This window comes from Hypanus sabinus, chromosome 9 (genome assembly GCF_030144855.1).
Source record: "Hypanus sabinus isolate sHypSab1 chromosome 9, sHypSab1.hap1, whole genome shotgun sequence".
In the NCBI taxonomy this organism is placed as follows: domain Eukaryota; kingdom Metazoa; phylum Chordata; class Chondrichthyes; order Myliobatiformes; family Dasyatidae; genus Hypanus; species Hypanus sabinus.
The window spans coordinates 49,194,999-49,219,810 of NC_082714.1; the positions used below are offsets into that span (position 1 = coordinate 49,194,999).

The 24,812-nt window shown below is 37.8% G+C and overlaps 1 protein-coding gene across 9 annotated transcripts in view; it reads right to left on the minus strand.

The window, feature by feature from the left end:
- The window catches only part of luc7l (LUC7-like (S. cerevisiae)), a 120,805-nt gene that overhangs the window by 86,728 nt on the left and 9,265 nt on the right, over positions 1-24,812 (minus strand). For 2 of the 9 annotated variants that reach the window (XM_059979641.1, XM_059979646.1), the window contains 7 exons: positions 24,305-24,415; positions 19,675-19,818; positions 18,756-18,932; positions 18,444-18,532; positions 18,232-18,261; positions 13,978-14,166; positions 7,298-11,329 (listed from right to left, as the gene is read on the minus strand). In XM_059979641.1, the coding sequence (XP_059835624.1) occupies positions 11,182-11,329; positions 13,978-14,166; positions 18,232-18,261; positions 18,444-18,532; positions 18,756-18,932; positions 19,675-19,818; positions 24,305-24,415 (888 nt within the window). In that variant the 3' untranslated portion in view covers positions 7,298-11,181. Of the gene's footprint in view, positions 1-7,297; positions 11,330-11,361; positions 11,491-13,973; positions 14,167-18,231; positions 18,262-18,443; positions 18,533-18,755; positions 18,933-19,674; positions 19,819-24,304; positions 24,416-24,812 lie in introns of those variants that run through there. The other 7 variants (XR_009513981.1, XM_059979645.1, XR_009513979.1 and 4 more) reach the window with 6 other exon arrangements.

A 24,812-nucleotide genomic window follows, 5' to 3' on the forward strand; every position in this document is an offset into this window, starting at 1 on the left:
GAGAAGGCCGATCTCATAGCTATTAATCAGACTGCTTGGAGACAAATTGCTGACCAATTTCAAAAGGTTACTGCCGTAATTCATGTTCTAAGTGTGGTCTTATCGAGGATAAGTAATTTTGTATAATTGCCATCTTTATTCTTCTATTCAAAGCTTCTCGCAATAAATGGCAAAGTTTGTTGTCAAATGCACGTGTAATGAAAAAACTTGCTTGCAGCAGCATTACAGGCACAAAGCACTATATATGCAGCATTCATATAGAAGCAAACTAAACCTTGATTATAATCAATTTGTACAAAAAAGAACACAATTCGAAGAAAAAGGTGATAATTTTGCCAATCTAATGATTAGAGTTGTTCCAGTTGGTTCAAGAACTGGACAGTCTTTCCTAAATGCCCGTTGTACCTACATATGCTAGCTTGAAGTGCCTCAGGTGCAAGGATAACTAGGTCTCCTTGAACACCATCAATACCCAATTCCAAAATAGTTATCATTACTGTTTTTCTTACCAAGGTGACTTAACTCACATTGTTGTAGTCTGTTCCAAGACAGGTAGGGCCTGCACAAACAATGCAGTTTGCATCTCACATGGAGGGGAATAATATCCTCATCCTGTTTGCTTGACTTACACAGGAGAGCTTAAACCAGAATGGCTGGAAGATAGGAATCACAACAGGTGGTAGGGTTGAGGGCGAGGTGCTATAACAAGATTAAAAGGGCAACAAAGGTGAAACTAATAAATATGCTGGGACCGATGTGCTTATTACAATGCTAGAATTATTATGGGCAAGAAGGATGAGCTTAAGAGATTTTTAAGTATAGGGAAGAGGCTGAAGAACATTACCTCCAAGGAGGTTATCTCTGGACTACTCCAAATACTGTGTAACACACACAAAATGCTGAAGGAACTCAGCAGGCCAGGCAGCATCTACAGAAAAGAGCAGAGTCAATGTTTTGGGTCCAGTCCCTTTGGCAGGACAATCGGGGCAGGGTTTCAGATTTCTGGATCATTGGCATCTCTTCTGGGGAAGGTATGGCATGTACAAAAAGGTTGGGTTACAGCTGACCTGAACCCAAGGAAGACTAATATCCTTGTGAGCAGGTTTGCAAGAGCTGTTGGGAAGGGGTTAAAGTTGGCAGGGGGATGGGAACTGGAATGATGTGGCTGAGGAAGGGGCAGTTGGTGTAGACGTAGTTGCACTGTGTAGTGAGTCTAAGGATGGACAGGCAGATAATACAGCAAAATTGCAGACAGTGGGATGAATTGAAGTGTTACATGGGGGCAAAATCAAAAGGGTGATGAATTCAGGACTGAATGTATTCTATTTGAATGCTCACAGTATATGAAATAAGGTAGATTATCTTATAGTAAAATTAGACATTGGCAAGTATGATATTATAGGCATCACTGAGTCGTACCTGAAAGAAGCTCATAGTTGGAAGCTTAATATCCAAGGATGCATATTGTATTAAAAAGTCAGGGGAAGGGTGGTTCTGTTGGTAAAAATTGAAATCAAAGAAAGAGGTGACATAGGATCAGTAGTAGTAGAAATCTTGTGGGTAGATTTGAGAAACTACAAGGGTAAAAAGACCCTGATGCAAGTTATATAGTACAGCACAGTACAGGCCCTTCGGCCCACAATGTTGTGCCGGCCCTTAAACCCTGCCTCCCATCAAACCCCCCACCTTAAATTCCTCCATATACCTGTCCAGTAGTCTCTTAAATTATATGCAGGGCCCCAAGCAGTAACCAGAATGTGGGATTAAAATTTCAATGAGAAATAGAAAAGGCATGTAATAAGGGCAAAGTTATGATAAATAAGGGGTATTTCAATATGCAGGTAAACTGGGAAACTCAGGTTGGTGCTGCATCCCAAGAAAGGGAATTTGTAAATTCCTACAAGATGGCTCTTTAGAGCAGCTTGGTTAAGTCCACTAAGGGAGAAACAATTCTGGGTTGGGTGTTCAGTAATGAATGAGATTTGATTAGGGAGTTTAAGGTAAAGGAACCCTAGGAGGCAGTGATCATATGATAGAACTCAGCCTACAGTTTGAGAGGAAGACAAGGTCAGATGCTATATATCTGCAAGAAAATGTTTATGGGCCTTTTGCAATTTCCTGGTTTTCACATTACTCATAAAATGCAGTAACTTCACATAAATTACAATAGACAAATACAATCTGCCTAAACAAATATCACACAAACAATTGTACTTCTCGTCAATACTGAGTACATCATTTAAGCAATCACAGTCTAGGTTCAAAAAAGTAGTGAACATCTGTGGTAATGCCTTCTGCAAAAGCTATTTTGGAGTCAGCAGTACCAATCAATGAGATTGGCGGTGCGGATTGTAGAGGCACCCTGCCCTATATTTTTAAAAAAACTCAAGTCAGGTTACTGAGTGCTCTTCTCAAGAAAGGGCTACTCATGTGCACCATGCCTCAATCAAAATAACTTTCGGGGGACCTTGGATTTGAAGAGATGCATGAAGCTGAAAATGTTACAAAAGCATTTCTAAAGACCTGAGTGTTCATCAGTCCACAGTAAGAGAAATTGTCTACAAGAAATTTCAGTACTGTTGCTTCCTTCTCTAGGAGTGGGCGTTCTGCAAAGATCATACCGACAGCACAACATGCAATGCCGAAGAGGTGAAAGAGAATCCAAGGGTAATAGCAAAAGACCTGCAGAAATCTCTATAATTGCTGAATTCTCTGTTCATGTGTCCACTAAGGAAAATATTGAAGAAGAACGGTGTTCATGGAAAGACACTATGTAGGAAACCACTGCACTCCAAAAACTAAAAAAAAAATGCTGCACTTCTTAAATTTGCAGACCGCCTGTACGTTCCACAACACTTCTGGGGCAATGTTCTGTGCAGATGAGACAAAAGTTGAGCTATTTGGCACAGATGCACACCTCTGTGTTTAGAGAAAAAAGGGTACTGCAGACTAACAGCAAAACCTCATACCAACAGTGAAACATGTGGGAAGGGTGTCGTGGTTTGGGGCTGATTTGCTGCCTTAGGGCCTTGATAGCTTGCAATCACTGAGGCAAATCCAAATCTTATCAAGGCATTTTACAGGAGAATGTCAGAGTAGCAGCCCATAGGAGCTAGATAATGCCACAAATGACCCAAAGCACGAGAGTAAATCAGTAACAGCATAGTTTAAGAACACCCATGTTTTGTAATGCCCAACTCAATGTCCCGATCCTAGTCCAATTGAGATGCTATGGCATGATCTGAAGAGGATGTACATGCAAGGCATCCCAGAAATATCAATGAACTGAGTTTTGTATGAAGGAATGGTCTAAAATTCCTCTTTGCCAGTGTGCAAGTCTGATCAGCTACAGCTACAGGAAAAGTTTTGTGGAGGTTGATGCTGCCAAAGGGGTTCTGCCAGTTGTTAACTATAAGGGTTCACATACTTTTTCCAGCCTGGGCTGTGAATGATTAAACAATGTGTTCAATAAAGACATGAAAAGTACAACTGTTTGTGTGTTATTAGCTTAGATGGATCATGTTTGTCTATTATTGTGACTTGGATGAAGATCAGACCACATTTTATGAGTAATGCAGAAAACCAGGCAATTTATATTCTTATATTTTTTAAAAAACATCCCAATACCATACTTAATACATTGATTTATGAAGGCCAATGTGTCAATAGTTTGCTTTAAGGCCCTATCTACCTGTGTCACCACTATAAAGCCATCATGAATCTATATTCAGATTCATCTTCTTCTGTACTCCTTCATGCCCCACCGCTAACCATCTAAGACCTACCATGATTGATCCTCCCAAAGTGCAACAGTCTGTATTAAGTTCCATCTGCCACTTTTCAGCCCATTTTTCCAGCTGGTCCAGATCCCACTGCAAGCTTTGAGTCTTCCTCACTGTCAACTAGACCCTAAATCTTGGTGTTATCCACACATTTGCTAATCTAGATTACCACATTAACATCCAGATCGTTGATACAGATGACAAACAGCAGCAAACCCAGCACCAGCCCCCACAGCTTAATCCAATTTACTACCTCATCTTGAATACCAAGTGACTGAACTTTGACCACCTCCCATGCATGACCCTTTAAAAGGTCTCGCTGAAGTCCATTAGACAGGATGCACCACCTTGCCCTCATGAATTCTTCTGTTAACTTCCTTGAAAACTCTCAGAATGGTTAGACTCAACTTACTGTGCACAAGGCCATGTTGACTATACCTTGGATTTCCAGAAAAGAATCTGAATTAGGGGAAATCAAATAATAACAGAATAAGACAGGAGCTAAGTGGCATTGATTGGGAGTTAAATGTTCTGTTGGGCAAGGCCTCGACTGACATGTAGGAGTTGTTTAAAGATCAGCTGATCAGAAATCAGGAATAGCATGTTCCAGAAAAGTCAAGAATGGTAAGGGAACATTGGATGACCTGAGAGATCCTAAATTTAATCAGGAAGAAAAAGAAAGCCTTAGGACACTTAAACCAGACAGGATCCTTGTGGATCCATTCTGCTAAATACGTTGTCAAAGAACTCTAACAGAATATGCAAGGTTCATGGACAGCGCGTGGACATTACCTTTCATAATCTTTGCATATGATTTGAACAGAACAATCAATTCAGCATTAATATTTGAAATTAATTTGCAAATAATTTGAACAGGAATATCACATTTGTTGCACCATCAACACCACTAAAATAGATTTAACCATGGACACTTTGATGTTTGAGAACATACTATGCACTTACTCCATGGCTCAACTTTCAAGGTCAAAACACACCAGCCTGTGCATACTTCCTTAATTCATTAAGGCTCTGCCTCTCCACCATAGTTTCCATATTGAGATGACAATATTTTTGTAGTATTTAATTGGTTGGAATGCATTTTGTGGCATAATAAGGATAAGGAAGTCATTTGTAAATGGAAGTTTACTTTTTTCATATCACAGAAAACAAACTGAATGGGTAGAAGAGCAAAGAAATCACTTTAACAAGACATTAAAAGTAGCACTGAAGGCAACAATGTGAAGAAAATGCTAACAATGGGGTTTATTTCCAGGGTTTTGGAATTGAAAATAATGTCAAGCATATCAAATCTTGATCAAGCTCCACTGAAGGGTTCTGCTTTCTCAACTATGCATTATAACACACACACATACTAGAGAATACACAAATATGCTGCACAGGACAGCATCTGAATTAAGGTCACAACAACCAGGAAAGATTGTAAAGGATTGAATAATTCCTTTAGAGAAGACTTTGAGATAACCACTGGAACCATTAAGAATGGGACATGTGTGGTGCATACTTACAAGATGGTCCAAAATTAAATACATACATAACACAAAACAGCTAATCAATCCATTAGTGAAATAAAGAATTGTTAAAATGTGGAACTTACCAATACAAAAAGTAATTGAGGCAAATACACCGCATCCATTCTCAAGTGCTAAATTTGCATAATAAAACAATATATGATGGATGGCTGAGATAATGGGAGAGCTGAGTATTACATCAACTGAAACTAGTTGAACTGAAAAGATAATAAAGTGCAGGACAATATAATGCAATTATGACCTTGTGCATGGAATGATGTATTTCTGTTCTCCATGTTTCCATCCTTCAATCCTCCCCGACACTCCCACATCCATTGTGGGAGCAAGGGGAGGGATCAAAACTGAGATAATTGCTCCCTGGGAGTTCAAAATAATGCAAATTGCACACCTCTCTCAATTTTCCATTCTTCCTTCAGAGTTGTTAGAAATTGATTGGACACAACTTACTTGCCGCTTCTCAAATTAGCCCATCTTCTATTGACTGTAATAACCTAACCCCCCTTGCCCTTGATTTAATATTGAAATGAACAGGTTTAAATCAAACTATGTACAAATTAAAATAGTGCTTTATTTACATTATGTGAACTGCCACTTAATTAAACTATTTCACTATAGCTTAACCAGGTTTATTTAAAATGCTACATTCCAAATCTAAGACTCAAATGTATCTGTCACCTGTGACAAATGTTGACTCAAATTATGGGTTCCAGTCTTAAGTGATCTAAGCACATAACCTCACATATATACAGGATAAAATGTTCGAAGTACAAGAGTCGAGTTTACAAAACTCGAGAAGATGGAGGCTAGAAGCCTTATTTTCTTGCCAGTTCTAGCCCCATCTCCTGTACTTGTGTAAACATGGAACACTTATATCCTATAGCTTAATGTTTGCGTAATTAACTGCATTTATTCTGAGTCCTTAAGTTTCAAGATGCATAACGTTACTTATTGAGCTAGCGTAAAGGAACTCTGACACTGAAGTTTAAGGGTGACACAACTGGACAGTTTACTTCAGAACTCCATCACACCTAGGATGAGTGTAGTATCAGTAAGGGGAACTCATGAGGCAGAATCAGAACCTGGAAATATTTATCTTGCTCTATAAATAGTGCATTACTCATGAAAATAAGGACAAGTCTGCCAGAGGAAAGCTGCTTATGCTAGATGGCATTTCAGAATAAGACCAAGGGCTGTTCGCAAATGCAAGAAGGGAAACACTAGCATCATAGGTCAGAAAGATGGGGCACATTATAGCATTTTACCTGTGTCCTCTTCTGCGGCTGCACTGAAATCCACCATAAATTAGAATAATATCTACTTTCTTGGATGAACATTGGATTTTCCAACTTGAGCTAAATTGAACTTTAATCATTTACTACTCTGATCATGTTGTTTTCCCTTTTGTCTTGCTAATGGTCAGCTCACCTGCTCCTCATCTCCTGAACTCATTTTCATTTGGGTTTATGTCGTGCACTTTACCTCTCTCCCAGCTCTGGTCTTCCCTCCTCTTCCAGATCCTAACCTCTATAAGCCTTATCACAAACATTGACTGGTTTCGCTTTCCACAAATTCTGCTTGAGTGGCTGAGTTTTTACCACATTTGGTTTTTATTTCAGAAATATACAATTGTACTGATGCCACAGATATAGTCTTTGATTCTTTAGTCAGTGTAAACATTCCCCCTTCAGAATTTCATTCAGTCCATGATATCACCTTTCATTAATTTAAATGCCCTCGCTCACTCCCCCTCTCCATCACAGATGCATTGATAAAGTGGGCTGTCACCAGCATGTCCCGAATAATGCAGGTCATGCAAGATAATTCCGTATTCTATTTCACAGAAGTGGTGCTTAAGCTTGTCTGCTGCCTACTGCATAATTGCTCGAACATAACATTGTGACCTAGGATCAATATAATCGTGAACATAGTACCCAATTTTGAATATGAACACAAGGGGAAATCAAGAACTTTGAAGACAATTTTACTACAATAGTGAACAGAAAACTGAGCAAAGATATACACAAAGTAATAGGTAATCTATTCAGTTCCTTGCATCTGTGTTAATATTTACTGGGGTTTGATACAAGCTATTTACTTGTGTGACTTTCATAACTCTGATAATGTGGACTATCAAAATCTATTGGTTGTTATTATTTTAAAATGGTCCAGATTCAGAAATGTTCCAAAAAAAGACAACATCCTGACAGCAGTGAATATAAACCCTAACTAAAATTTCATACAATCCATAGTGTTACTATTAAATCTGCTTTTAAATAATCTGTTACTGGTGTATATGGGGAAATCTTGTGTTTATCCCCATTGTCCTGTTCAATCCATTTATCTCCTTTCAAATTATCTCACGGCAGGAGCACTATTAATTTACCTAGTGTTTTAACTAAGATCATAACACATGGGAGCAAAATTAGGCCAGTCAGCCCACTGACTCTGCTGCCACACCATAATAGCTTATTATCCCTGTCAACCCCATTCTCCTGTCTGCTCCATGTACCTGTTACCACCATGATTAATCAAGTATCTATCAACTTCCACATTAAATATATCCAATAACTCGGCCTGCACAACTGTCTGTGGCAATGAATTCCAGATTCATCATCCTCTGGATAAAGAAAATTTTCCTCATCTGTTCTAAATAGATATCCCTCTGAGACTAAGCCTCTGGTCTGAAAGAAACAAGTCCTTTGATTTATTTATACAGATCTTTGCCCTTGAGGTTGCACTTTGATTTTAATGATCTTTGGCCATTTTCAACATGGGTCAGACTATTTTAATTTCCTTTCGATTTGGGCTTCCTTCTCTTGGTTTCCAGAACACCTTCATTTTTCTCAATTATTCAACTTTGTTTCTTTTAATTGTGTTAATTTTCAGAAGATGATGCCTTATATTTTCCTTACTCTTCCTCCTTTATACTGCAGTGAAGGCATACTCCAAACAGTAAAGTGCTACCACACTTCAATTACTTCCCCCCCCCTTTGTAAACCTCCACAGTGTCTCCAAAGTACATCTGCTTCAGTCTGTACCTTTCAATTTAAAAATAAAATCCATATTCAGTCACAGCAAATGGTCAGGATGAAAGTTAACAAATCCCACTCTGGTGCTAGTTCCTCATCCTCCTGACTCCACATCCTACTTTCTTCAATGAAAACTGCAACTCAAATTCTTTAGTTACCATAGGCTAGGACTTGAATTACAAACTTTCTTCATCTGTTAACTCAGATTTCCACTGTCACGAAACTCTACAAGCTACAGCTGCATGATAGCAATCAGGCAAGAAGAATTGTAGCCGGTATATTCAACAAAAGGTAGCTGAAAAAAATTAGTAAATGCTAGCAGAACTAACAGGAACATTAGAGGGGTACAAACAACTGAAAAATAAGAATCCAGATAGAATGGAATTAAATAACCTGACATTAATTAAACACTCTCTTTATTGTAAGGATAGACAAAATTAAAGCTAAACTTCTCTAATGCCACCCCCCCCCCCCCCGAAGAAAGGAAAGATCAAATATTTTATGTGGAAAAAGCAAAGAATGCAAATATAGACAAATAAAGATATTTTACATTCTTAAGGCCTGTATTGCTGAAGTTTCCAATCACATATTGTTAGAATGTGTAACAAAATCTTAGAGTCCTCTACATTTCTTTGAATTACCTCAACATTTGGGACTGAACATATTTTACACCAAATTCTGAAACTCAAGCATCAAATCATAATGGAATGCAGTTCACTGCTGAATAAATTTCAAACAGCTTAAATTTACGAAGTCATAGTTAACACTGAAAAATTGATTTCTGCATTTGGTATGAGTGATTTTACAATCTTAAAGACACTTAATAGGTGATGTAAATTACAACTGCTCCAGTAAAGGAAAGGTTGCCAGCTTTGTAGCTTTGTTCAGTAGATCCAGATTACAATCTTGTCAGGACGGGAAAACCTAAATCAAAGTGGCAATAAAAAAAACTATTTTAGATATTAGAACCAAATCAAGAGGAGAGTTTGGTACGGTGAAAAATAGTATGCAGGCATTACCCACTTTAAATTTTGGCAATATAGAACAGCCAACAATTACACTTAAAACTATTTGTACAACTTTGTAAGATTGAGGCCAGAATGGATAGTTAACCATTACCCTTTATTGAAGAGAGCATATTTTCGGTATTGTATGTTTTAAAAATATACAGAACTATTGTTCTGCTTCATGCAGTTCATAGAGGCAAGTGGAATGTTGTGTCTTTTTTTTATAAATTGATAAACGTAACTGAAAAAACCTATTTAACCCTCAGTAAAAGTAAAAGAATGAATTGTAGATTTTATTGATGGACAAATTCAAACTCCAATTAACAAGTGCAATGTATCAATTCACTTTTAATGGACATTTAAATATTATTTCTATAATGAAACTTACAAAATAGCACACATACTTAGAAAGTTATAAGTTAGTTATGATTTTCTTGTATCAAAATCTGTAACAAGTTAAATGTATAGTTACAAATTTTTTCCAAATCCATCAGTAAAATCTCAGTGAGGGTGACAAATTAAGTTGCTACCCTACTCTCGGTATTAAAAGCTGTTAACAAATTGCAGTTGCTGCCTTTGTTCTGAACCAAGCAAGAGGAAACCACTTATAATTATGATCTGAACTGAACAGTAGAACTATAGAAGGTGTGTTGCTTAAGCTGGAACCTTCCAGTTTTAATATTCCAAAATAAAATCTAAAAATCATGGAATTTACCAGGAAATGCATAAAGTTAACTATTATTTTATACATAACATCAGCTGGTACATACAATGGATTATGTACAGTTAGTAGATGAGTTATACTGCAACTAGATGTTATGAACTTCACAGACATGCTTTCAACTGCATAAGTAACCTGCAGCTTTTCTCATAATAAAAGGATTCCAAATAAATTTAGTGTCAAAGAACTAACAGGCAGTTTAAACTATGGCTTTAAATCAAGTTAGGGGAGATAAAATGATAGTTGATGTGATGCTCAGCTTTCAAGATCTCACACTTCAGTGCACTGAGTAATTTACATCACTCATAATATTCAAATTAAACAACATTAGTGATGCAAAATAACAGTTGCAATATTGAAATGATGATAACTTTTTGACACCAATAGGTAATGGTGTCAAAAAGTCCTTTTACAGGGAGATTTAAGGTATCTTGTATTTAAGAGAAAATTATTGAATTTTTTTTGTAACATGAAGTAGCTCTCAAAATAAATTCACTAACTTAACCTGGAGCTTGGGTTGTAATATTAACCTGTACAATCATACAAATATACTGCACCAACAAAAATATTAAAAAGTTTGACAAAATTATTTTTCATAAAGTGAAAATATTCACTTGAATATTTCACTGGCTTCTTGCCCTCTGATCTAATGAATGGCCACAGAAACACTGAAAAAATATTAATGGTATTTGATTTTGTGGGTCTTATAATGAGGTTGTAGCATACAATCTGAAGAACTCCATCAGTAGTTAATCAGTTATAAAGTTCTTGTATCTCATTAAGCTGACATGAACTTATTTCATTGCAGAGACCAAATTACTAACTAAACAGGTACTTACTAGAAAAATTTCATGTTGGTTCCAAAGATGGTCAGTTTTTAAAAGAAACTACTTGCTTATTTTATTTCATTTATAAATAAACCGCAGAGGAAATCTTGAAACACCAATGGAAAAATAAATGCATTCCTACATCTATGAAATTTTCTCTGCCAAAATGAAGCACTACATGGCAGGAATATATAAACAAGAGAAATTCAAAAGGGTTTTAAAATATTTTCAGTTTTACATGAACTTTTTTGATTCAGTCAATACTTCAGATTTCACCAGCCTCCCTTTCTTCAGGACTTGTTGCATTTAATTCTGACTTCCCATTTGTACTTTCATGTTTCCTTTCTGCCGAACTCTTCTCCTTTCGATCCTTATCTCTTGATTTTTCCCTAGAAGATCGATCCTGTGAAGACCTTGAAAAACAACACTTTTATTTAATACAAACCTCTATTATTTCAGCTGCCAAGTCGGCCCACAAGGCAAACTCTCCAAAAGATGCTGTATGCAGCTATGTAGCTTGACTCCATTTCAACCCTGATGCAAACCAGCTGAGATGATACAATTGTTGGTGCATCTGAAAGAAGAGATCAAAATGTTCCTTTCGACCAGCGAGGAACACTTACTGGAAGTGCACAGGTTAAGTGACCTGGTACAGCTTTCCCATCTCTTTTAACTTGATGAACAGTCTGCTAAGATCAAAGCTAACAATTCAGAATATTGTATGAAAAAAAGTGTAACAGAATGGATAGAATGAACAAAGTTAAAAGAAATTTTGAATGTGAAATAGGAAATACAGTGGTGAAAAAAGACAGAATATTTTAATTTTGTTTTTAAATTAAAGATTACATTATATTTGTTTCAGCTTAATACTAGATAGTACTATAATAAGGCTATTTTTTATTTGGGGATAATTAGCTATCTTGCATGGTTTTGAATTTTTAAACTTTTTTGATTAGTACGGTTGCTGGTTTTATTAGCGCTCATCTAAACACGAATTTCCAATTATTAACACAGAACTTCACTCAAGGGTTTTCAACCAAATGAAAAAAGACAATATTAACAACTGAAGACTAATTAAAGCTCTTCCGTAATTACTCCTTTAATAAGATCTTCATTATCAATTGCAAACACATTTTGTTTCCTCCTCCACTGACTCTTTTCACCACGTTCATGTCACCAACCAGTACCCTGCAAACAAGATTACTGCATGATCTATAAAAGCATTTTCGAAAACATGCAGCACCAAACTGAATCAAATTGTAAATTTAGCATGGTTGACATCCACTGAGTGCAGGGTTTTATTGATGGGGAAGTATGAAAAGAACAATTTTCCAAGTGGGTGTTTTTCATTTTTAAATTAGTTAATGTCCCCAAAAATTCAAGCCCTAATTATGTATAACACTGAGTGGTGAGTCATACAAGTCTTGCACTAGAAAGGGTGTCAATTTAATGTCACTTGGCAAGCTTAGAGCAGTCATCAAGATTATTCTGATTACATTCCTTGCACTGATTTTCTTACATTTTCACTGTAAATGAAAAAATTCAAGAATTTTGAAACCTAATGAATGAACCCATCCAAGGGGTTTGTTAATCATTAAGACACCACTTTGAAGATGGGGACAGATCACTTTTTCTGTACTTGAATTAATTGATATGGCATTGGAAATACTGATCCTCTTAGCAATACTATTGTTGAAGAGGCCCTACAGAACAACACTGAAGTCTGATCGTTTCATGTCTATTCAAAAGTAATAATAGCTTTTAAATCATTTCCCATCCTCCCTACCCCTCTCCCCACTTCCAAATTCCTTTCCACAGCTCTGCTTTCCAATTTCTGTAATGATACCATCGCTACTTCTGTACATGCCCCACATTTCTCTCCCCCACCTCTTACTGCTGTGTCCTACTCATTTCCCCCAAATCATTTCTTCTGTAAATTTCCTTTCCTACTGCGCTCAGCGTTCTTTCTCCTGTGTTCACTATCCTTCCCTTGTCCCCTCTATGTACTCTATTGCTTCTCTCCTTCTGCCACTTTCCAGCCAGTATCATTTTTGCATCTTTCATCCACACATCCAAAAATCTTTCATTCTGTTCCTTCTATCCAGATTACAATGCAAAATCCACCAAAATGGTGCATGGAATTTAACACTTTCCAAATACTTTCTTGCAATTAAAATGAAGCTTCTAAGATCACTTATAAATCAATCCCTTGCAAAGGAAGATGCTCTTGATGAAATGTAAACAGTGAAGCTGATCAGTCTGAATGCAAATTATGCAAAAGATTTCGATAACTAAAGTAAAAAGAGTTAGGTTAAAATGATTATTTTATAAAATGCTTGACAAATTTACATGTTTCTTGATTTGTCTCCCCCTCCCCACCCCCAAAACCTACAGCTTACCTAACAGAAGTTTGCATGGTTTATTGCATAATTAGAGAATGCAATTTTAAAAAGGTTAATTCTGAGAAAATACTCATAAGAAATGTTTAACTAATCACAAATAGGTTTCTCAATCACAGCAAAATTAATTTGTGCTGGTGGTGGTAACTAGTTTAACTTTATCCATATTTCTCAGTTACATTTCTTGAATAAGGCTAAAAAGACACTCACACATAATGACAGCACATCAAACCCATCACTATAATCTAATCCCCCTAAGGGGAAGCTAAGTTAATTGGAAAGACTGTTTTACAATTCTAAGAGCATGGATCGATCTTTGATGGAACAGCTGAACCTTGGAAAAAGCTACGAATCTCCAACTATTAAATACAACAAATCATACATGAATAACTGGTTAGATCTTCAATTACGACGATCGGGTAAATAATTCTGCCGACATTTTACAAACATAACCTGTGTTCAGGGTCATTGTATACAGATTCCTCTTAAAATCCATACCAACATTAAAAATTAATACAAATAAAATATGTAGCTAACTGCACAGATTATATTCAGTCATGAAAGGGGTTATAACCTGTGCAGTCTTAACACAGAATTAATATCATAATGAGTTGGAATGATATTCCAGAAATTTAAAACTTCAATAACTTCATGAGTCTTACTTATGCTTTGAACTCCGGTCCCTGCTTTTCTCTCTTGAGCTGCGACAATGCCCTCTGCTGCGGCTATGTGAACGAGATCTGTGCCTGCGGCGTCTTTCTCGCTCTCTGGACCTGGACCTTGACCTAGACCTACGTCGCTCGTGAGCAGGAGAACTAGAGCGTCTCCGCCGGTGATCCCGTGACCTTGATCTGTAAATGTTTCAACCAATGGTTAACAGTAGTAAGATGGAGAACCATAATACACATTTCTAGCAAAATGAAACAATTGAACAGCAGGATAACTGTAGTCAGGTTGAACCCTTGTGCATTGCAGTTTTTTACCTTAGTGTTTGATTATCTGCCAGCTAAACAAAGAAATTCAGTAGAAATAAACGACTGCAATGATGGACCCAAAACATGCTGGAGGAACTGAGTGGGCCAGGCAGCATCCATTGAGGTTTCATCCGGCCCAATGAAGGGTCTCAATGTGGAACAATGACTGTCCATTTCCCTCCATAAACACTGCCTCACCCACTGAGTTCCTCCAGCAGCTTGCATGTTGTTGAAAGATATTTAGTATGGCCACTTACTACTGGAAAGGTCAACCAATCAAAACTTCAGTAAATACTTAATAAGAAGTTTACTTGCTCACATTTCCATTTGTTCAAAGACTTTGGCTTTGCACAAGACCCACAATTGTTAAAATGTAAACACAAGCAAATATTTTGTGTAATGAGTACTAAAATTGAGTAAAACATACAAATAGCCGCTAGACTATTTCAACAATGTGTCTGACAATGGTTAATTGATGCTTATTTTAAAACAAGTGCCAGGATTTTCCTCCTTGAATCTTCTGGTATAAGCACAACGGCTTGGAATGAAAATTTATTATTAGGATACTAATGGTGGAAGCCTATTCAGAAGAGCGAATACTGAAGAACGGAGAAGATAGTGCAGCAAACAGCAAGTCTTTTTATAGATTCTCTCACCTTTGACTGCATTTACACCTACAACAGTAGTTCACTAACATTTAATAATAAAGAATAGGAGGCTGTAACTTGTTCCATTACCTCTATGATAACTCTTTGAAAGAGTCAACTGTAGTTCCACCACCTAACCCATACCTTGCCTTCCATACCTTTGCCAATTTTCCTTACAAAAGTTATCAATTTTGCTTCCTCCAATCTGTCAGGAGGTATATTCCAGAAAATAGAAACCTCTTCAAGTACTCTTCCTTTATTTTACTTTGGGAATGGATATTTCCTTTCCTTTATTAAGGAAATTATGAATCCCTGCCAAATTTCTTCAGCCTTTCCTGTCCTATGAAAATAATTTCAGTTTCTCTCTGCTTTCAAGTAAATCAATGTTCATCTTAAATTAAGACTGTGATCAGTAGATTTATCTACTGTCATAGTAATCTTGATTATATCTCTTCCCACCCCGCCTCTTGGGAGAAAAAAAAACTATCACTTTACTCAGCTCCTTCATCTCCATCGCACCTGTTCTCAGGATGGAGCGATCTGACATATTCTCTTTCTTCCACATTATGTATGCAGCCCTCATCCTTCTCCAACATTTCTACACATTAGTCCCCATCCCAATCCTGTCGCCATAACACGACTATGGTTCCCTTTAGTCTTATCTATAATCCCACAAGCCTCCGTATCTACATCATTCTCCATAATTTCCATCACCTAAACAGAATCCTACCAGTAATTGGCACATTTTTGCCTACCCAACTCCGCCTTCCATAGATTATGTTCTACATGATTCCCTTGTCCACTCATTCCTTCCCACTGATCCTCCTGCTTGCACTTATCCTTATAGGTAGGATTCATGCTACACCTGCCCCTACACAACCTCTGACCATCATCAGGGACCCCAAAAGTCCTTCCGGGTGAGGTGACAGCCTGTCGAGGTCAACTACAACATCTCATTCTCCTAGCACAGCAGCAGCTCATATTCTGTTTGAGCAGCCTTCAACTGATGGCATAAACATTAATCTTGTCTACCTTCTGGAAATGTCTCCCCCTTCCCCTTCTCTTTTTTCCGTTCCATATTCTGGCTCCCCCCTCACCCCTTCTCTTCTCCTCACCTGCCCTGATGTCCTTCCTCCTTCCTTTTCTTCTACTGTCCACTGCTCTCTCTGAAAAGATTGCTACTTCATCAGCCCTTTATCTCTTCCAGTTACTACTTCATTCCCTTCCACCACACAACAACCTGGTTTCAACATCACATGGTAGCTTGCACCACTTCTTCTCCCCCAACCTTCTTATTCTGGCCTCAGTCCCTACCTTTCCAGTCCTGATGAAGGGTCATGGCACGAAAAGTCAAATGTTTATCCCCCTCCATTGATGCTGCCCAATTTGCTGAGTTCCTCCAGCATTTTGTGCGCTTTGGTCAAGATTTCCAGAATCTCGTGTTAGCAGATTTACCCTGCTTTTCTCAGTGAGCCAGAGCAGAACACAGAACAGTACAGCACATTACAGTCCCTTTGACCCACAATGTTGTGCAGACCCTCAAACCCTGCCTCCCAATATAATCCCCCACCTTAAATTCCTCCATATACCTGACTAGTAGTCTCTTAAACTTCACTAGTGTATTTGCCCCCACCACTGACACAGGCAATGCATTCCACGCACCAACTACTCTGAGTGAAAAACCTTCCTCTAACATCCCCCTCGAACTTCCCTCCCCTTACCTTAAAGCCATATCCTATTGTACTAAGCAGTGGTGTCCTGGGGAAGAGGCACTGGCTGTCCACTCTGTCTATTCCTCTTAATATCTTGTACACCTCTATCATGTCTCCTCTCATCCTCCGTCTCTCCAAAGAGTAAAGCCTAGCTCCCTTAATCTCTGATCATAATCCATACTCTCTAAACCAGGCAGCATCCTGGTAAATCTCCTCTGTAACCTTTCCAATGCTTCCACATCTTTCCTTTATTGAGGCGACCAGAACAAAGCTAACACCCCATAAGCTTTCTTAACTACTCTATCTACCTGTGAAGGATCTGGGGGGGGGGAGAGACATGTACCCCCAGATCACTCTGCTCCTCCACACTACCAAGTTTTCTGCCATTTACTTTGTACTCTACCTTTATTTAGAAGTATTAGCACATACATATATAGCAGCACAATAGATACTTATAACAGCAGCAGGTGGCAAACACAGCAGAGAAAAGTTTGAGGAATAGCTCGCAAGAATCTGGTACAGGTATCCTGGAATGCAGAAACAAAAGATAAAGGTCTCAGGATCAACCCACATAAAATGCAGGAGAAATTCAACAGGTCAACCAGCATCTATGAAGGAAAATGAATACAGTGTCATGGCCTAGAATCCCAAATTGCAGATTTGCAGATAGATAAAGAAGTTGGCAGTACTGAGAGTTCCATGCCTTTTTAAAAGTTGGTTCATAAATACCTGTATCCTTATGAAAACGGGACAAGAGTCAAGATAGATCAATGCTGCCAGCTATCTGGAACCGTCAAGTTCTCACACAGTGTTCCTGAAGGCCAAGCCTTCACCCCACAAGCTCTCCCCTGACCATTCCACCTGCCTGCAGGTGCTTTCTGATATTCCTACCATCACGTTATGCTCTTTAAAGGTAAAACATGCAACACAAATAACTGGGGAAAGATTTTCCTTGCAATTCAAAATTTAAAAACATGTGCTTTCAAGTTTTATATGGAACCATAAGATAGTTTCAAACTTATACATTCTGTTGAAAACAAACCAAATGGTTCAAATTAGGATATTGCAAACATATTGCTGGTTTTACCACTGCTGGGACTTCAATCTTTAATTTTCTCTTAATAACATTTTAGAAAAAGAAAAACATCTCAAATTTTCATGACATGAAATTTCTATCTCTGTTGATACGTGTAGGGAAATACTGTAAAATGTCCGTATCCAATCTAAAAAAAATCTATTCAGTGGCATGATTAAAGCATGTGAAGTATTAAATCAAATGTTAAATAGATTTATTCAAATACAATTTACTGAATGTGTTATTTTTAATTTCCCTTAAAAAAAACACCAAATGAGGTAAATCTTTTTTAAAGAGGCAAACTGAAATTTCTGGAAGTGCATGATGGGAAGTAAAAAAAAAATAGGAACTTTTTCCAATCAGTACCTATCGCAATAAAAACTGATACATCAGACTTTCAATGCAAGTACAATACCAAAACAAATGGTTATAAGAAATTTTAAAACTAAAGTTCTTCCTTCACATGATTAAGAATAACAAACTTTATTTTATAGCACAATAAACCTACCGCTTATGATCCCTGCTACGTGATCTGGACCTGCAAAACAATATTTAGTAGATTATAGAAACACAATAGATACCTATAGAACAAGATTTTGTATTTTACTTGCTTTGAAAATACAGTTAAGACCGATTATTAATTAGAATGCATTAAACTGAAACCACTCAGAGAATTAAATCTTAAATGGTATTCAGTGGTATGTATAGAATTTATCTTACTTTCTTTTCATCCTCTCTTCTTTCTCTCTTTCTTCTCTTCGCTTTAATCGTTCTTGATTCCTTCTTTCTTGTTTCTCTGCAACAATTTTCTATAATTCCAAATGGAGGAATAAATAAAACTGCAGGAGCATTCATCTTGATTACTAGTTAAAAATGACTAGTTTTATCTATAAAAAGCAACATATTAAAATAATTTCCAATATTGTGGCCAAACATAAATGGAGGAAAATATTTGCATTATAGAAACCTCGCACCCAGAACATGTACTTCTACAGTTCTTTGAAGTATTTTCTAATACAAGTTAAAAAATACCTTTAGGTGATCTAGCTTCTCTCGTATTTGAATGAATCCCAAGTGCAGCTTGCCTCCAAAATGATCAGCAAGTCGACGATCATTATCATGAAGGCCGAGGTACGCAGAACAAATTTCACAAACACGCAGTTTCTGTTGCTGGAAGCTAGAAGCAGGCATTGAATTCCTATATTCATCCTAAGCATAACAAACAATGAACAAACATCTTTAATATCAAAACACCAAATTTAACAATTAAAAATTACATACATACCAGTGACTAGCTCATTGACATAAATACTCCATCTACTCAATATCAACTATTTCTCTGAGTATTATCTTTCTGCATGACTTTTCTATATTCCCTTCTCCAAAAAGCATTTGTCTTAAATTAAGCTTCAAATATTTCCTCAGATTTCTCAGCCCCTGTCAAATTTTCCCTAATTGCTTCTATATTTAATTGTGACCTATGCGCAGTGGGACATCAATGAGAAATTTTCAGTAATGATTTCCAAACAGGAATTAATGCAAGAACATTTTAATCAAAGAGCTCTGGCAAGTTAGTAATCTTAAAACAGACATTAAATTTCCAAGTTTTCCAACAAGCATGGCTTTTCCCTGGTATCCACTATTAACTATATTACGTTAATGCTTTGTTTTAAAATCTATTTTTGTCCTACATCTCGATGCTTGTGAGACTCTGGTTGCCCATGTCCCAGTAACTGACTGCATGTATGAAAAAAATCACTTAAAGTACCAGCAAAAATGGTAGAAAATCTCAATGTGCATGCATGACAGTTGGATTACAAGCTACCAAAAGCAATAACTACTGGCCACTAGAAATTTAAATATGAAATCTCAAATATTCCAAATTGGCTACAGCAATTTCATGGGGAATCAGTGCATTAACACACAATTGTTAAAAAAAATAAAGCAGTACCTCTGCTTCCCTCTTTTTTGTTCGCACTCTTTCTACTTCCTGCATGACTTTCTGAGATTCTTCTACATTTCCTTCAGCTCCAAGTTGTTCAGCTTTAGCCAAAAGCTTTCCTATTTCTTCATTCAGCTCATGTACTTTTTCTGCCTGTAAATAGAATACATCTGTTATCGAACCGAAGATAAAGGAAAGACACATATGAAGCCAAGCTAATGCTGCATATTTGTACATCAAACTTTCATGAAGTAACTGGAATCAGAAAAAAAGATCCCACATTTGCAATTAAAGGCACATTTGGAGCAGACTCAAGAAAACATGTTAGATGTTAATGCTTATTAAAAAGATGGTGGCTTTGGTCTCATTTACTCAAGAACTGTAGAAGTTACAACTGATCTGGTGACATTTCCGTAATTTTTCCAAAATCAACTTGTGCTGAACAACACTGATTTTAGGCAAGCTAACTTAATTTAGTTCAATACACAGCCAAAAATGTTAAACATCTTGTGTTTATATTTTAGCCAGTTACAAAAAGGCATTGTACAAATCTGTGTTTATTTGAAACATTCTACAATATAATAATACTCACACTAAAAGTTTCAAAATTAGGCTCTATGACCTTTCATTTGACAGGTATCACAATTTGGGTAACAATTGTAATTGAGATACAGGCAAAAATATGAAAAAACCTAATTTACTTTTATTAATTGTAATCAGTAATTATCAACTGGCATAGTTAATCAGTCTTCAGAGAGACCATCTTATTGTTACGTGAAATATTTGATACTTTATTAAAACAACTAAAGCATGTTCTTTAATAATATTTTGCTGTATTTTATCTAAATAATGATTTTTTTTTTGGTAGATTGCAGTTTATGCTGCAATTTGAGGGGAGCGATTGGCTTAATTCACAGACCATTAACTAACAAAATCTGGGAGCACCTGACAGCGGTCAGATACCTCAGTGGGTGAAATGAGCCAAGTGGCAAAAAGGAGTTGAAAAGTACAGGCAATTAGCAGATTCTACAAAATCAGCACTTCTGGTTAAGACTTGATATTGCAGAATCTTCGATGTAACTAGAACCTTACTTATAAAATCTAAATATACTCAAAAACTGTGTCTCCAACATTACAATCCAGGATAGAGGGAAGGTTTGGCAAAGAACAATCACTGACAGTGAGGGGGTGGATCAATAAAGATGAAATGTTAAAAATGTCTATCTTCACAGAGTAAGATGGACTTGCAGCAATGACTCGGGTAGAACCCTTTAAATAATGCCTGTTGCCTCAACCTTCTGGTCCAGATTTGCTTCAATATTCTCAATGACACTGTATGTCAATTACGTAGAATTTTAAGACTGTCATCTAAAGTCATGCTATAAATTCCTCCCAATTTATTTATTTTATACATACATATATATATACACACACACACACACACACACACACTTCAATGCAGTCACTGCACCTTCTTCTAAACAGCAAGGAATTTACTCTCAGGAACAGAGTAAGTAAATATAAGCTGTGTTACTTTATGTAATCATAACTAAAAGTCAATTTTTTTTAAAGATGTAAAGTAGAATGATTCTGTCAAAAAGAAAATTGCTGAAGAATGCAAAGTAGTAAGGACTGCAATTGTTAAAGTAAAAGCACATGAATACATTCTTAACAACACCATAAAATTCCCTAGATGATCTATGATCTTTAACCTGTTAAAACCCCAGGGTTCATATTTTCTGCGGACAATCACTTTAAATTTAATGTCAGGAGAATGAGACTGGCCGTTGGACACTGTTTGGGGAGGGGATGGAGAGAAGGGGGTGGGGAAGAGAGATTGATGTTCTGGTTTCTCTACATTATTTACATTTCCACAAGGATACTTGCCGCTGATACACAGACAGACACACGGTTTCGGACGCTGAACAAGCTTTGTTGCACCCACAGGAAGGTGGGGTTTTTGGAGGATCGATTCGGGGAAATCAATCACTAGCTCTCGCAATGTAAAAAGGTGTGACTGGTGGGGAATTATCTGTGTCCACCCTTGCCTGGGTGATAGTTCCATCACTGAAGAACGTATTATGGTCATAGTCGGTGACTACAACAGGATTTCGGAAGACAACGGGAAGATCGACGGCATCAGCTCACCTCCCACCTCTCTCTCTCTCTCTCTCCAACGTTACTCAACTAACTACCTCGAACTGAACTGAACTCTCTTCATCAGCGTAGGACTATATCCATCCACCCCTAGGTTTGAAAGAGCCTAGTTTTGTGTGTGTGTCCTTGCTAACCTGTTTCAAATATCTACATTTATAGTACTGTATTGCAGTTACTAATAAACACTATTAGTTAATAGCAATACCAGACTCCCAAGTGTTTTCCATTTCTGCTGGTTCTTTAACCCGTCACGGGGTACGTGACAAAATTGTTTCAAACCTAGGGGTGGATGGATATAGTCTTACGCTGATGAAGAGAGTTCAGTTCAGTTCGAGGTAGTTAGTTGAGTAACGTTGGAGAGAGGGAGGGAGGGAGAGAGGGAGAGAGGGAGAGAGGGAGAGAGGGAGAGAGGGAGAGAGGGAGAGAGGGAGAGAGGGAGAGAGGGAGAGAGGGAGAGAGGGAGAGAGGGAGAGAGGGAGAGAGGGAGAGAGGGAGAGAGGGAGAGAGGGAGAGAGGGAGAGAGGGAGAGAGGGAGAGAGGGAGAGAGGGAGAGAGGGAGAGAGGGAGAGAGGGAGAGAGGGAGAGAGGGAGAGAGGGAGAGAGGGAGAGAGGGAGAGAGGGAGAGAGGGAGAGAGGGAGAGAGGGAGAGAGGGAGAGAGGGAGAGAGGGAGAGAGGGAGAGAGGGAGAGAGGGAGAGAGGGAGAGAGGGAGAGAGGGAGAGAGGGAGAGAGGGAGAGAGGGAGAGAGGGAGAGAGGGAGAGAGGGAGAGAGGGAGAGAGGGAGAGAGGGAGAGAGGGGGAGAGGGGGAGAGGGGGAGAGGGGGAGAGAGAGGGAGAGGGGGAGAGAGAGAGAGAGAGGTGGGAGGTGAGCTGATGCCGTCGATCTTCCCGTTGTCTTCCGAAATCCTGTTGTAGACACCGACTATGACCATAACACGTGCGACCGTTCTTCAGTGATGGAACTATCACCCAGGCAAGGGTGGACACAAATAATTCCCCACCGGTCACACCTTTTTACACTGCGAGAGCCACTGATCGATCCTCCAAAAACCCCACTTTCCTGTGGGTGCAACAAAGCTCGTTCAGCATCTGAAACCACGCGTCTGTCTATCAGCAGACCTGGTATTTATCTCCACGAGTTGGACACCAGCTGTCCATCAACCTGCTCCGCCCTCCTCTCTCTGTAAGAACTTTACAAGCAGGCAAGTGTTCTTGTGGGAAGGTAAACAACTTGTAGAGAAACCATAAAATCAATCTTTCGAGCAGTTTCTGTCTCTCTCACTCTCTCTCACTCTCTCTCTCTTTGTAACAGCTCAAACAGTGTCCAAAAACCAGTCTCATTCTCTGGACATTTTAAAGTGATTGTCCACAGAAAATATGAACCCTAGGGGTACATAACAAACCAAAAATTTGCAGAGGAAATAAAAGGTTACATTTCACATTAAAGTTACTGTTAAAGGAAGACACAGTAGTGTAGCAGTTAGCTTTAGGCTTTACAGCGCCAAAGATCTGAAGATCTAGGTTCAATTTCCGCCACTGTCTGTAAAGAGTCTGAATGTCTGCCCTATGACTGTAGAGTTTCCTCCGGGTGCTTCAGTTTCTTCCTACATTCCAAAGACATGTGGGTTAGAGTTGGTAAGTTGTGTTGGTGCCAGATGCATGGCAACACTCGTGGGCTGCCCCCAGCACAAACCTAAGACTGTGTTGATCATTGATGCAATTGATGCACTTCACTGCATGTTTTGATGGGCATGAGACAAATAAAGCTAATCCATCTTAATTTTATCTTATTTTGGAAAAGTAGAATGCAGGCTACACCTAATGTCTTCTCAAAGACTCAAAGTAGTTCATTTTCATGAAAATTTCCAAGAACTTTCATCTTTGTTACCAATGTAAGGAAAAACAATGCTTGACAGCAAAACACTGAAACCAAGTCTGCTTTTGGGCACAGCAGACTTTGGAATTTGCAAGTCAGTACTGCAGTCACATTTCTGTATGCCCTTGTTGGTTCCAAACAAAGATATTGATCGTGTATCCAAATCAGGATGTGAATAATAGGGAGGAACTCTTTTTTTTAAATAAGCATACTGACCACTTCATCTTGCAATATTAAGAAGTCTAACAACACACGTTCCAAGAATAAGTTTATCTGGTTAAATATAAAATCTGGAATTAATCTGGAAAAGCCATGACTGTCCATGCTGCAATTTTCTAGATGAAAAACTCAGAAGTACAATACAGAAAAAGATCCCTCAGATCAAGTCCATGGCAACCATCAACCATCCATTAATAGATTCAGTTATGTCCAAAGAATATTAGATTAACTCTGCTTGAATTCCTTCCACAACAAAAAATTAATTTTTAATATCATATTCATTGACTGGGTTCAACTCCCCTCTCTTTTTGACATAATCACCAAATTTATAAATCAGATGAAGAGAATACAGGAATCTACATTCAAGCTAAGTAAATGGTAAATATACCTTAGCAGCTACTTCAGCACTTATTTCTTCTTGTGTTTCTGCCAAGCGCTTCTTGGCAATATCTGTTCTTCTATCACAGTCAACGATGAAACTTTCAAGATGTTCCATTGCCTACAAAATGATGATGACAATTTTACTCAAAATCATTGTGAAACTTTTAAATTTTAGATAGCCCCATCATACTTCTGAATTCCCCACATATATTTTCTTGTTTAATATGCTTTTCTCATTTCAACCTTTGCTGTGCCTACTGGCACAAGTCTGCATGAATGCATTAGGTAAATTTTACAAACTAATCCAAAAGAGCCATGCTGCATTATGCCTTTTTTAGATTCAAATTCTATATCCCTATTCTCTTCAAACTCCAGTTATTTTGCAGTTCCTAGCATAGACTTTAAGATTGTCATCTATAAATGTAAAGAATGTTCATTCTAAATGGTCTCTAGCTGTGGTTCCCAATACAATTGTCTTACATTTTATTCACAGACTACACTCTATTTGCTCCAGC